Source organism: Eptatretus burgeri, chromosome 5, assembly GCF_056783735.1.
Source record: "Eptatretus burgeri isolate ZD-2024b chromosome 5, Ebu_testis_v1, whole genome shotgun sequence".
Taxonomy (NCBI): Eukaryota; Metazoa; Chordata; class Myxini; order Myxiniformes; family Myxinidae; genus Eptatretus; species Eptatretus burgeri.
Window position 1 is genome coordinate 87,596,796 of NC_140965.1, and position 15,261 is coordinate 87,612,056.

The 15,261-nt window shown below is 46.0% G+C and overlaps 1 protein-coding gene across 5 annotated transcripts in view; it reads right to left on the reverse strand.

Moving 5' to 3' along the window:
• The window catches only part of LOC147026907 (glypican-6-like), a 475,934-nt gene that overhangs the window by 117,425 nt on the left and 343,248 nt on the right, over nt 1-15,261 (reverse strand). For all 5 annotated transcript variants that reach the window (XM_085882807.1, XM_085882805.1, XM_085882804.1 and 2 more), the window contains one exon: nt 1,097-1,227. In XM_085882807.1, the coding sequence (XP_085738933.1) occupies nt 1,097-1,227 (131 nt within the window). The remainder of the gene's footprint in view (nt 1-1,096; nt 1,228-15,261) is intronic.

A 15,261-nucleotide genomic window follows, 5' to 3' on the forward strand; every position in this document is an offset into this window, starting at 1 on the left:
CCAGCCTACTAATCACCGAAGATACCATATCCCTCCATGGATGTAGGTTGATCGTCTAGCATTTATTGCCGCCGTAAACAGCTTTCCTAAACAGCTCAAAAGAGTTATACCATGGTAATTTCCTGGATCAATGGTCCTTAATTTTTATACAACGGTATTATTATACCAATGGACCAGTCACTGGGAACTATTCCTGAGTTCAATATCAAATGAAATAACCTTTAACTGTGAGTTGGATGGCAGTAACTGGGCAATTTTTGAAAAATTCATAAAGAATGCCATCGATGCCACAAGACTTGTTATTTTTGTGTTTGGGTATTAAAGACGGAAGCTCTTCAGCAGAAAAGTCACCATTAATCCATTCATTCTCAGAATGATCATTGGTCCTTGGATCAAAATTTTCATCATTAGCATATCCACCATCATTCGATTTCTGACTGAGTTTCTTAAAATGTTCAACAAAATTATCCAAAGAAAGAAAAGAAAAGTTACATCCATGATTCAATAGGAGGGATTTGGGACGGGGCATAATGTGTGAGTTTGAACCAATGAGAGCTGCCGCGTTCACATGTTGTTTGGGGAAGAAAAAAACAAAATTTGTGGCCTGAATAGCATTTGCTCGAGTTCCACGATAGCATTGTTTACATAATTGGAGACAGTCATGTTGTTAAGCGGTGCCAAGCACTCTGCTCCATTGCATTGCTTGCTGAAGCGCTTTGAATCAAGCAAGCCACTTGCGAATGGAACACATCCCCAGAGCGATATTAAGGGTATGGTATATTGTTGATGATAGACAGATGTTTTGTTTGATTGTTCAAAAAAAACTTCTTGAATGGCAAGATTAGTGACACAAGTAAGTGATGCTGCGGTTATAATTATTTTGTGAAATACCTTGGGCTGCTACGGTCAGCCGAGTACATGCAATTGATGGAACTAAAATATTACGTGAGTAGGAAAATACATTCTTCATAACATTGTTCTTACTCTGTTCTTGGAGAATTTGTAAGTGAATAAAATTGAATTTTTCCTTCTGTGCACTCGTGTGCCCGTCGAAGCTCCCAAACCACCCATCACAACCCCCGGCATTATTTTTCACCTGCTTTGTGATCTCTTCTGCATTGCTGTGAATATTCATCATTGCCTCTGAGATTTGAATGTAGATTGGATGCAATACGGTGTCGATATGGTAAGGTCCTTCCAACTGCCGATGTAGAATCAACATAGACTCTGCAACAAAGATGTGTATAATGTCATAACAAACAAATATTTATTCCTCAGCATCCAAGGAATGCGACGTTAACCATTTGGGGCTCATTCGATTGAAGTTGGGTCTAAGGTAAGTTATCTCCCAAGCCTGTAGCTCGTGAAATAAAATAATAATCCAGTGAGCATCGATGTCGTCTTTGGAAAGAAAGTGCGACGTTCATTATACACAATATGATAGTTCGAAATAATCTACTTATTACGAATGTAAATATTGGAAAATATGGGATGAAACCATTCCAAGCCAACAGGTACGCGAAAGTGCCCACACCTCCCCTCTCCCCTCACCCTCCACCCCTTTCCTCCCTCAAACTCACACCCACATCCACATATACATCATACCTCTGGGATTCATGCAGAGGAAAGACAGCTTGAGGATGTTCATGCTTAAAAAGAGAATGTTATATGAGTATCTCATTGAAGCTATCAGTGCAACAGGATGGTGCAGAGGTAGCACACTTATCCTTGCGCTGTCAAGTCGGGGTTCGATTCATTATAAACTGTTGCATTGGTGCTTAGCAGCCTGTTGCATCACAAAGCACATCATCTGTCAGATGGACGTGAAGCTGGGTGTCTTGTCTGTTATAACATTCGTTGGTGATCATCAGCGATCCCATGGCGTCTTTTTTGAAGAGTACGCAAATTATCACCAGCATCCTGAACAAATTACAATGTAATGCCCAGAACAGCTTGAGTCGACCATCAAGTGTTGCCAGCTATTTTGGGAAAGACTTGGGCCGAGCGTACATGCTCTATGAGCCGTGGCCAGCTCGAGAAGAAGGTGGGCTTAAATCGGGACATTAACGAAGTCGTTGAAGTAAGTTATTTGAAGCATTTATAAAAGTGAAAGCACCGAAGCTTTTCACATCCACTACCACCATTAGAAGTGATCAAAGAATAAAATAAAGAAGCTTTTCAAAACAAAAAGGTTAATATGTAAAATAATTAGAGTCCAGCATTCAGAGGCTATAAAAATCACTCTGGAGGGAGATGCAAGGTGTGGGGGGCATGTAATGGAGGAGCGGGTGATGGAAGGGCACGTGGAACCCACATATGCATCAACAAGCATAAATTAATAAATTATAGTATGAAGAATGGCAAATATCACGACAACAAAAAGCAAGCTTTGCAGTGTGGATAATGGCAACCCATTTCAGGTGAAAGCTGATTTGAAAGATAAAATTGAGAAAAAGAAGTGTGGCCAAATATTTTAAGATATCATTTTCATTGTGACCAAGCTCAAAAAAACAACCCATCAGGTATAAAATTGTACCTGAAGCTGAACAAGCCTTCCTCTCCACCACACCAGTCCAACACGATGGAGAAAGAGAAGTTCAATAAAAAGCCCCCTCAAAAAACCACAACAAAATACGAAATTATTGCTCGAAGCGACGGCTTTGAATTAACGACAAACGTGAGAGCTACTGCAGGCGAGGAGAGCGAAAGGAAGGAGACAGGTGGTTTGTAAATAAAACAAGCTTTACATTGTCCTTAGAGCTGAATTCCTCTGGTTGTGAACATTTGTAACATCCGCAGCTGTTATTTTTTTTTTTTTTTTTTTTTTTTTATTCCAGAGTTGTTTTACAATACGGAGCCTAAAGGCAATTCTATCAAAATTCCCACTGCGATTCGCGATTCGATCTGTCCTTACACGAGGCAGTATATTTGTTTGAGGCTTAATGAAAGCAGCGGAAGGATTTCTCGAGAAATGGCTTGGCCAGGTATATATCCAGGTAAGTGGAAAATTAGTTGAACTTTCATTTGTACAGAAAGTCGATCATGAAAGAATCCATCTCAACAGTTTGTAGTATTTACTTATTTTCTTACTCATTTTGGTCTTGACAACACATCAAGTTAGATCCGAAGACCGTTCTATGGAAGATCTCAGAATACTGCATTACTGAGCATTCTGCTGTTCTACTTGTGGCCGACCAAGGATTCCTCCAAATCGTATGGAAGAAAAGGACTTGTATGGCTGTTAATTCTAACAATTCGTCAGCACGAGCTGGCAGGAAATACACTTGAGAATGCGACATATACATTTGAGAAATATGTATACTCGTCTCTGAGCTGGCTAGCCTGGGTTTGAATTCCGACCCAGGTAGCGATAAAATGTCATCCTGCTTTTTAACGAGCAGAGCGATTCATCAGTGTGTGTCGTCAATCAGATGGATGTTCAACAGGATGTCCCATCTGCTGGCATTAGTCGATGGATGGTAAATATCACACGGTGTCCTTCACAAAAAATAGGCGATATATATAAAATTATATTGTTACGGCTGTGGAAATTCGCAATACACCATAAAGGGTCCTGAGATCAGTTATGACGATAAGTATATGTGTAGTTAGATTTCCCCACCGTTGTTTAAAGGGAATTTCCATATTCACAGGGCTGCGATCCTTTGAGATAGCCGTTTTTCTTTTCTCTATCATTATTTTGGACCAATCATCCCCCAACAACCAAATCGCCACCAACACCATCATTCCCAAACAACTACAACTCAAACACCACCACCTTCGCCTCTTTACCTCCACAACTCCACCCCGCAAACATCGCTTCACCGCCATTCTCAAACGACGCCTGCCAGCAACCAAATCTCCACCACCAACACCCTTCCAAAACCACCGCAGCAAACTCCCACCACCTTCGCCTCTTTACCTCCACAACTCCACCCTGCAAACATCGCTTCCTCGCCATTCTCAAACGACGCCCGCCAGCAACCAAATCGCCACCACCAACACCCTTCCCAAACAACTACAACTCAAACTCCCACCACCTTCGCCTTTCTACCAAACGTCGTGCCATGGGTTGTGAATGGATCCTTTCGAAGGAGAAATCGGATCAAGAATGATTCACGCCCACTTTTCTTTCATCCAATGGCTGAGCATCAGGTGGTGTAGCCCCGCCTCCCAACCCGCAGTGATCCACAAATTTGCATATGCGCTCCTCCCCTGGCCTATATAAGCGCAAGCACAATGCAGCTCGTGGCAGAGTGTGGCAGTTGCAGTGTGTGTCGGGAGAGCAGTGAGTCGGCAGTCAAGTCGGGTCTGGAGAGTGGCAGTCTGGAGTCGGTGGAGTACCAGACGGAGCTCAAAGAGGCAGACGGCGGCAGTGTCGGTGGGGCAGAGTTGGGAGACGGAGCTCGAAGCGGACGGGAAAGGCAGATGGGGGCCGATCGACGGAGAGAGCTCACCGGCCACGCCAGGGGCACGAAACCAGGCGCAGCTACGCTGACATCGCGGCTTACCCGCCATCGTGCCACGAGGGCGCGGGTAAGACCCTTTAGTCTCGTGGACCTGGCCGCTCATCCAGTTCCATGTACATTTGGTCCACGGACCTGTCTGCCACCCTTGTCTTTGGGGGTGGCTTTTTCCTTTGCTTTTGTGTAAATGCATGTGGTGGCGCCGTCTTATAAGTAGAATTGTCTAAGTGTGCGTGTGAAATAAAGACTTTATTCGATTGTAACTCTGCCTTTGCTTGCTCTCACAGTATACGTGCCTGAATTACTGTATGGTTGTAAAATACGTGCCTTGTCTGAGTGTGCAATAAATGTGCTTGTTGAACTGTTCCCCGTTTCGTTGCGTCCTTTCCCTTGTTTGAAAGTTCCATCTTGCATCACGGAAGGAATTGGTAGAGGGGTGTAAGCACCCAATAAATAATCACGTCCGTTGGGGCCGGCGATAACACCGCTCGGTTATCACTGAAGCACGGAACGGACCGCTTAAGCGGTTCGTGTCCTAGGCCGGCCAGTGGCGAGGTACGATCGCCCGGTTAACTACCCGCGCAGGTACTAAGGTAGGTCGAGTTTGGCGAACAACCCTATCCTGCGTGGGTGGCCGATTGGCATGATTGCGGTGGGGTCGAAAGACCCACGCGTGACTAGCTGCTGGCGGCAGTTCCAAGGAGGGTCACGACTGAATTGCCCGTTCCGGTGGGCGACGCAGTCGCGATTTGAGTTACGTGACCAATCGCATGCCGGGCGGACCGAAATTCGTAACAATATATACAGGGTGAGTCAAAAGTAGCACCCGATTTCCGTTTTTTCAGCTGTCAGATTCTTTCTGGGAAGTCATGTTGTTAATAATTGTCTTGCAGATTATTAATTTTCGTAATTTAATTATTTTTGATTTTGTTTTGCAGGTTATTGCTGCGAGTTTGGAAAGTTACTGAATTTGCACCAAATTGAACCACGAATTACCTTTCAATGAATAGACGTGTTGCGGCCGTGAAACATTACTACAAATGTAATGAACAACCAACGATGGCGGGACGCCGTTTGGCCCAGGAATTTCATATTAACCCAACTCAGGGAAGAAACATATGATTGATTGTCGAGAAATTTGAAGCAACAGGGTCGGTTGGTAGCCACTGCAAAGAAGTCTGGTCGTCCAAAAACAGCAACGAATGTAGCTAAGGCTGAAGAAGCCATCAGAAGACTAGAACAAAGTCCGCAAAAGTCAACTCGCCGTTTATCTGCAGAGTTGGAAGTGAGCCAATCAAGTGTTATCCGTACCCTTCACCAGAAAAAACGGAAACCTCACATTCCACACTCACTGCATGCCCTTCATGATGGAGATGACGACCGCAGTCTTCAATTTGCGGAGTTCTTAGCTAAACTTCACGAAGAGGACACAATGCCAGACAACATCTGGTGGTTAAATGAGACATGTTTTAAGCTTAATGGCACAATTAACAGACACAATTGTGTCTACTGGGCTGCTAATAACCAAAGAGTGACAGTAATTTAGTAAGGAGGTAAATTTACCTGGAGTGGCAGTTTGGGCAGCCATATCTCCATCAGGGATAATTGGACCCTTTTTCTTTGAGAGATCTGTCACTGCAGAAATTTACCTGGATATGCTGCAAACCTTCTTTTGGCCCAGGGTACAAGATCAAGACTGTTATTTCCAGCATGATGGAGCTCCACCTCATTATGGACATTATGTTCGTCAGTGGCTTGATGAAAACTTTCCCAGAAAGTGGATCGGCCGCCGTGGTCCGATCGAGTGGCCGGCACGCTCGCCAGACCTTACACCTCCAAATTTATTTCTTTGGGGGCTCATGAAAGACCTTGTTTATCGTGAAAAGCCTTGCACCATTCAGGAATTGAAGCCTCAAATAACTGCAAAGTTTGAGGAAATTGATATCGAACTCTGCAGACATGTGTGCCGCTCAAAGGTGAGAAAAGGTGGGGGCCTCTTTTTGGGGGAATAATGCTCTGGCTCCAAGCCAAAAACTGACTCCCTCGGCCCCCGGACAGAGCGGGTGGAGGGAAAGCGTGAGGGCACGCCCTCTTCGAGAAGCTTCTCCAAGAAGATCGAAGGGAGGTGGGGCTGAACATGGGGGCGGAGTGAAGGGCGGAGCCCCGGGCTATTGAAGTAGGACACGGGCGGAGCGCTTTTTGGTTGGTGCTCTGGCTCTCTTGGTCCTCTTTGTGGTGAATTAACGTGAATTGAGGGACATGACGCGGGATCACATGTTGTGCGTCTCGCGTATAAGGGGATGTCTCTGCGGCACGAGTGATTGTCCCCGGGGCATTGCTATTGACATCGGCTGTCCACTTGATGCTCGTTAACTGAAGGTTCTCATTGACTGGTGAGAATGGAGATTATATCGAACTCCGTGCTTACGCGGATTGTCTGCAATGGTTAACTGCACATGTATACGTTACTGCTTATGTACTCCTAGCTGAACCTGTATTCCCCGGTGTGCCCACAGAAGCGGCTCCAATCAAATGGAATAAAGCCTAAACTCTGAAGGTTCATCTCTCGCTCTCATTTCAATTTATTCCATTTGATTTTCTCGGCTCTCTCAACCAAAGATGGACAAGATCTACAAACCAGAGAGGTTCGACGCAGACCCGAACGCGACTGACGCAGAAATGAAATGGTCACATTGGTTCTGTTCCTTCTCACACTATCTGACCATCATCGCGGAGGGAGCTGACAAATTTGCCGCTCTCGTGAATCATGTCTCGCCCGGCGTGTACAGGCTCTTCTCGGGGTGCGACACTTACGAAGCAGCGATCGAGGTGCTGCAAGCGCTCTACGTGAAGCCCAAGAACGAGGTATACATACGACATCTTCTCAACACACGCAAGCAAGCAGCCGGGAGACAATCGATCAGTTCCTGCAAGCTCTGAATCAGCTGGGAAAAGACGGCAGCTTCCGGGCGGTAAGCGCCGAGGAACACCGAAAGGAAGCGACCCGGGAGGCATTCATCCAAGGACTCAGATCAGCCCACATACGGCAACGCTTACTAGAGAAAGCGCAACCCACTCTTGACAAGGTAGTCGATCAGGCTCGAGCGATGGATACGGCTCAGCAGCAATCCGAGTCATTTGGGACACCGATGCTGCTCATGAACGCTGCTACGATGGGAACCCAAGGAACCCCACTGGCACAGACACAGCCAGACATAGGGGATGGAGAAACACCCGAGGAGCCGGATACCCAGACCTCGTCAAACTCCTCAGCAACTGCTCCGGTTGGTAAATGCTTCTTTTGTGGGTACAAAAGGCATCCTCGTCAAAAATGTCCCGCCAGAGATGCCACATGCATGAATTGCGACAAGAAAGGGCATTATGCCAGGGTATGTAAATCTACTCTAAGGAGAAATAAACCCACTTCTGCGGCTCTCTACTCGCAAAATAAATTGACTGCAGCCTCCCGGGGAATCTATCCAAGGCTATCATCAACGTACGAATTAACGGGCATATGGCTGAGGCACTGATTGATACCGGTAGCTCTGAAAGTTTCGTCAACAGCTCGCTAGTGAAGGGCAGGAAATGGGTAATCCACCCGACTGACAATACGGTATGCATGGCCGCCACCTCACTACAATCCCGCGTACGAGGGTACTGCAATGTTGAATTGGACGTAAAAGGGTACACGCATCGGGATGTAAAGGTGCTGGTGCTTCGTGATTTGTGCGCAGACGTAATTCTGGGTCATAATGTCCTCAAGCAGCACACGAGCGTCGAAATACCCTTTGGAGGAAGCAAGCCTCGTCTAATTTTAAATGCGTTGACCACCGCGGAGGTGACGTCCCCCAGCTGTTCGCTAACTTGTCGCCGGTCTGCAAACCGATAGCGATCAAATCGCGGCGATATACCACTGCTGACATGAATTTCATCACTTCGGAAACCAAGCGATTACTGGAGGAGGGAATTATAGAACCGAGCGATTCGCCATGGCGCGCACAGGTGTTAGTAACCAGCAGTCAGAACCATAAGAAACGGATGGTTGTCGATTATTCCCAAACGGTCAATCGCTTCACCCAACTCGACGCCTACCCCTGCCGCGCATAGATGAGATGGTCGAACGCGTGGCCAATTATAAGGTATTCAGTACCATCGACTTGCGAAGCGCCTATCATCAAATTCCCATCCGAGAGGAAGACAAACCTTACACTGCATTCCAGGCAGGGCGGCGCCTCTACCAGTTCAGAAGGATACCATTCGGTGTCACGAATGGAGTAGCTTGCTTCCAACGGGTTATGGACGACATCATCTCAGATGAAAACCTCGAAGACACTTTTGTTTACGTGGATAATGTCACAGTGTGCGGTAGGGATCAGAGGGAACATGATAGGAATCTGGACAGATTCTTGAGCATTGCTAGAAAATATAATCTGACTCTCAACTACGAGAAATGCGTATTCTCGGCAAGGTCAATTGACCTTCTCGGCTACACGATAGCCGACGGCACAATTAAGCCTGATCCTGAGCGATTGCGCCCGCTCCGTGAGCTTCCACCACCTCAGGACTTGCAAACAATGCGCCGGGTGATCGGGATGTTCGCTTACTATGCAAGATGGATTTCGCAATACTCCGAGAAAATACATCCCCTAGTGCATTGCAAAAACTTTCCACCAGATGCCGCTGTCGTAAGAGCTTTCCACAATCTCAAGGATGATATCAGTAAGTCCGTGGTTTTATCGATCGACAGCTCGGTGCCCTTCGTGGTGGAGACCGACGCTTCAAATCACGCCATAGCTGCTACACTTAATCAGTCTGGGCGGCCGGTCGCGTTCTTCTCGAGAACTCTCTCTAGAAGCGAGCAGAGACACTCAGCGATAGAGAAGGAAGCGTACGCCATCGTTGAAGCGCTGCGGAAATGGAGACATTATTTACTGGGAAACCACTTCACGCTCGTTACGGACCAACGATCCGTGGCATTCATGTTTGATGGGAAAAATAACGGGAAAATTAAGAATGAAAAAATTATGAGATGGCGGATAGACCTAGCTTGCTACAGATACGACATTGTTTACCGGCCCGGGAAAGAAAACCCTGCTGCAGATACCTTCTCCCGGGTCTACAGTTCGGCAACAATCAGTCAGGCTTTGCAAGACCTCCATGTGTCTCTGTGCCACCCAGGGGTAACCAGGATGGCACATTTCGTACGCAGACAAAATCTTCCCTATTCTGTTGAAGATATTAAACAAATGAATGCTTCATGCCCTGTTTGTGCTGAACTAAAACCCAGATTCTATGGCGCGGCATCTGGCAGACTGATCAAGGCTACTTCCCCCTTCGAGAGACTAAACATCGACTTCAAAGGGCCCCTGCCGACCGAAACAGACAACAGATACATATTCACCGTTGTTGATGAATATTCAAGGTTCCCTTTCGCGTTTCCGTGCTCGGATATGACCTCGGGCACTGTCGTAAAATGTCTCTCTGACCTCTTCGCTATGTTTGGGAGACCTTCGTACATACATTCAGACAGAGGGCCGTGTTTCATGTCGGCCGGGCTAAAACAATTCCTATTAGAGCACGGCATAGCAACTAGTCGAACGACGGGTTACAACCCACAGGGAAACGGGCAGGTGGAACGGTATAATGGAGTTATTTGGAAAGCCGTAACTCTGGCGCTGAAATCGAGAGGACTGGGCCCCGAGCGATGGGAGGTTACTCTTCCCGATGCTCTGAATTCCATACGCTCTTTGCTCTGCACGTCCACAAATGCCACTCCTCACGAACGTATGTTTACTCACCAACGACGTTATGTTGACGGTCAAACGGTGCCCAACTGGCTGACCCACCCCGGTACAGTGTTCATGAAACGCCCGGTACGACAAAGCAAGTATGAACCGCTGGTGGAGGGGTCGAACTCATTGACACTAATCCAGAGTATGCTCATGTCAGGCTCCCGGATGGCAGGGAGACCACTGTGTCGGTTCGCCATCTGGCTCCCTCAGGTACTCCTCCCGCCGGTACACCACCTTCTGGCACTCCTCCTTCTGACATTTCCCCCCCAGGAACTCCGCCAGGCGACGGGGCTGCCGCGTTCCACCCGAGAGCGATCGAGGAGTCATCCCCGGCACAAGTCGAGGCTCACCAAGAGGATCGGGAGTCTCCCTCAAGTGAAACTGCCGTTTACTCCCGGAGAGGTCGACGAATAAGGCCCCCTCGACGACTCAATCTGTAAAGGGGATTATCGGCATTCTCGCTGCTCATGCTCCTATATGCCCATTATATCATATATCGATGCTCATTTCCATGCTCCTACAACTCAAAATAATCACTGCTTGGCATGTATGCTTCTGTAGATCTATTAATCCGCGTTGCTTGAAATGTATACTCCTATAGTGCTAAAGCAATCATGGTGTGTAAGATGGGCCCCTAGTTACATTTTAAAGGTGGGGAGAATGTGGTGAATTAACGTGAATTGAGGGACATGACGCGGGATCACATGTTGTGCGTCTCGCGTATAAGGGGAGGTCTCTGCGGCACGAGTGATTGTCCCCGGGGCATTGCTATTGACATCGGCTGTCCACTTGATGCTCGTTAACTGAAGGTGCTCATTGACTGGTGAGAATGGAGATTATATCGAACTCCGTGCTTACGCGGATTGTCTGCAATGGTTAACTGCACATGTATACGTTACTGCTTATGTACTCCTAGCTGAACCTGTATTCCCCGGTGTGCCCACAGAAGCGGCTCCAATCAAATGGAATAAAGCCTAAACTCTGAAGGTTCATCTCTCGCTCTCATTTCACTCTTCCTGTCTTCCGGCTCACTCGTCCTCTTCTCTTCGTGGTGGCCGCTGGCCTGGTCTTTTGTGGGGCGGTCCCAAGACCCCGCTGGCGGGACGGAGCGTCTTCCATTCCCCACACCGTGACCTCGAGCAACAACGTTTCCCCCCCCCCCCTTCTATCCGCGCTGGGATAGCGCCGGAAACTCCGTCCGTGGCGTCGAGCGGCCAACACGTGCCGGTGCGAGGCACGCCGGAGAGGACTCGCCTACCACGCCAGGGCACGGAGTCGCGGCCAGGCGCGATCATGTCAACGGACGTGGGAGAGGGACTCGATGGCCCAAAGGGAGGTCACCATTTTCTTTTCGGGGTTTTTGTATGGATCTTGTGGCGCCGTGTCTTGTAAAGTAGAATTGTGTAAGTGTTGCCGTGTGTATGCGTATTCGGTTGTAACTCTGCATCGTTTCTTTTGTTTTCTTGATATATGTGCATTTTGACTGTTTGGCTGTATATGTGTGCTCTCCGTGTGTCGTGTAAATAAAGTGCTTGCATGTTGAACTGTGCCCGTTTCGCTTCGTCTCCTTCCTTTTAATTGACCCTCCATCCTGCTTCACATAAAGGGTTCTTAGTGGGCTTAATACGCCCGATAATTAATCGCAACCGTCGAGGCCGACAATAACGCCGCTCGGTTATTACTGTAGCACGGAACGGACCGCTTAAGCAGTTCGTGTCCGGAGTCGGCCTGCGGCGAGGTACGATCGCCGGTCGACCATCCGCGCAGGTATTTAGGTAGATCGAATTTGGCAAGCAACCCTATCCTGCGCGGGTGGGCAATTGGCACGGTCGTGGTGGGGTTAAACCCCCACCCGTGACTAGCTCCCGGCGTTGGTCCGAGAGGGTCACGACAGAATTGTTCGTTCCGGTGGGCGCAGGCGGCCGCCATTAGAGTAGAGCGGCCGGTCGCACGCTGGCAGGCGCGAATTCGCAACAATATATATATATATATATATATATATATATATATATATATATATATATATATATATATATATATATATATATATATATATATATATATTAATATACAATGTTGAGGCTCGTATAAGAGTTGACATATAGAACGAAAAACAAAGAGAGCCAGAGACAAGAGGGGTAGGAGAGGGAATCACAAAACAGTGGGGAACAGAGACTTTAGTAGATCTGTGGAAGGGAGAGGGATGGGGCGGAGTACATGGGGTAAACAAGATGGGTACGACAGGGACTTTCAGGAAGGAAAACAGGGAACTTGAAGGAGGTAGGTTTGGGGTGGTTTAACGGGCGTAGAAAATATCGTGGTTTTGGATGGGTGAAGATAAGAGACGATGGTGAACAGCTGTTTTGAATACCTGGAGGAAAGAGTGGGATTGAAGAGAGTGTGGGAGTTTATTCCAAATGCAGGAAAAAATAGTAATGAAAGAGTGAAGGTGTGCAGTGATTTTTGATTTTGGTAGTTGTACCATAAGGGGGTTTCTGGCGGAGCTACGGAAATATGGGGAGGGGGGGTACAGATCGTAGTTAGAGCGGGGGCCGGGGGCAAGGCCAGACACGAGATGGTAGAATACAGAAAGACCACCGACCTGTCTGCAGTAAGAGTGAGAGACCCAGACTCAGCCTCATCGTGGGAGATATCAATGATCCTAAATGCCTTTGTTTCCACAGTGTGAAGCTGAGAAAGGTGAGAGGCATAGCAGGAGCACCAGCCCTGAGGGGAGAGCTGTTCTCCATCAGGTTGTGGATGAAAGATTTGTACGTGGTCCGGAGCTCAGGTGTGCCAAGGAAGGACTTTGCACGATGGAGGATTCCCAGTCGGCGACTGGCCTTGGAGGCCAGATTGGAAAAATGGCTTTCCCATTAAAGATCATGGCAGATAGTAAGACCCAGAAGCTTGAATGAAAGGACTTCTTCAAGAGGATTGTTGAAAAAGTCGATGGGGATGGGGTTGGGGGGGGGGTGTTCCAGAGGGTCCTTTCAGAGAGACATACATCATTTGAGGGGTTGGGAAGAGGAGGTGTGATGAGAGGAAAGAAGGAATAAGTTTGAGATATTGAAGAGTGTACTGATTGAGAGAGTGAGATATCTGCTGGGTTATAATGGAGCTCACAGATATCAAAACACCACACAGTTTGGGACAATAGAGGAGGAGATTACACTAAAGCAGAAGATAGTGGAGGTGCTAAGAGCAGATGTGGGATGAGGGGCAAGATGGGAGGGGTAAGGAGAGGGTATAATGGGTGAGGAGTTAGGAGGAGGCAGATTTAAGGAGGAGGGGTTAATTGGCACTGGAATTGGAAAAAATGGACGATTGATGGAACACCAACATGAATTGCAAACTGGGATTTAAATTTTTTTTTACGTCAGAGATGCGATTTAAGACATTACGGGAGGGATGCAATAAAGGAGAATCAAGAGAATGGAGAAAAGAAACGTTGTAACAGAGGGATGTTTTCGACACAGGATGAAGGGAAGGTCAAATAGAAAAGTCTTTTACAGAAGAAGAAGAAGAAGAAGAAGAAGAAGAAGAAGAAGAAGAAGAAGAAGAAGAAGAAGAAGAAGAAGAAGAAGAAGAAGAAGAAGAAGAAGAAGAAAAAGAAGAAGAAGAAGAAGAAGAAGAAGAAGAAGAAGAAGAAGAAGAAGAAGAAGAAGAAGAAGAAGAAGAAGAAGAAGAAGAAGAAGAAGAAGAAGAAGAAGAAGAAGAAGAAGAAGAAGAAGAAGAAGAAGAAGAAGAAGAAGAAGAAGAAGAAGAAGAAGAAGAAGAAGAAGAAGAAGAAGAAGAAGAAGAAGAAGAAGAAGAAGAAGAAGAAGAAGAAGAAGAAGAAGAAGAAGAAGAAGAAGAAGAAGAAGAAGAAGAAGAAGAAGAAGAAGAAGAAGAAGAAGAAGAAGAAGAAGAAGAAGAAGAAGAAGAAGAAGAAGAAGAAGAAGAAGAAGAAGAAGAAGAAGAAGAAGAAGAAGAAGAAGAAGAAGAAGAAGAAGAAGAAGAAGAAGAAGAAGAAGAAGAAGAAGAAGAAGAAGAAGAAGAAGAAGAAGAAGAAGAAGAAGAAGAAGAAGAAGAAGAAGAAGAAGAAGAAGAAGAAGAAGAAGAAGAAGAAGAAGAAGAAGAAGAAGAAGAAGAAGAAGAAGAAGAAGAAGAAGAAGAAGAAGAAGAAGAAGAAGAAGAAGAAGAAGAAGAAGAAGAAGAAGAAGAAGAAGAAGAAGAAGAAGAAGAAGAAGAAGAAGAAGAAGAAGAAGAAGAAGAAGAAGAAGAAGAAGAAGAAGAAGAAGAAGAAGAAGAAGAAGAAGAAGAAGAAGAAGAAGAAGAAGAAGAAGAAGAAGAAGAAGAAGAAGAAGAAGAAGAAGAAGAAGAAGAAGAAGAAGAAGAAGAAGAAGAAGAAGAAGAAGAAGAAGAAGAAGAAGAAGAAGAAGAAGAAGAAGAAGAAGAAGAAGAAGAAGAAGAAGAAGAAGAAGAAGAAGAAGAAGAAGAAGAAGAAGAAGAAGAAGAAGAAGAAGAAGAAGAAGAAGAAGAAGAAGAAGAAGAAGAAGAAGAAGAAGAAGAAGAAGAAGAAGAAGAAGAAGAAGAAGAAGAAGAAGAAGAAGAAGAAGAAGAAGAAGAAGAAGAAGAAGAAGAAGAAGAAGAAGAAGAAGAAGAAGAAGAAGAAGAAGAAGAAGAAGAAGAAGAAGAAGAAGAAGAAGAAGAAGAAGAAGAAGAAGAAGAAGAAGAAGAAGAAGAAGAAGAAGAAGAAGAAGAAGAAGAAGAAGAAGAAGAAGAAGAAGAAGAAGAAGAAGAAGAAGAAGAAGAAGAAGAAGAAGAAGAAGAAGAAGAAGAAGAAGAAGAAGAAGAAGAAGAAGAAGAAGAAGAAGAAGAAGAAGAAGAAGAAGAAGAAGAAGAAGAAGAAGAAGAAGAAGAAGAAGAAGAAGAAGTGAATTATGATGCAATGCAGAGAACCACACGTGTGAAAGAGGGAGTTGAAACATTTTAAGAGACATTTTTATTGTCCTCACCGA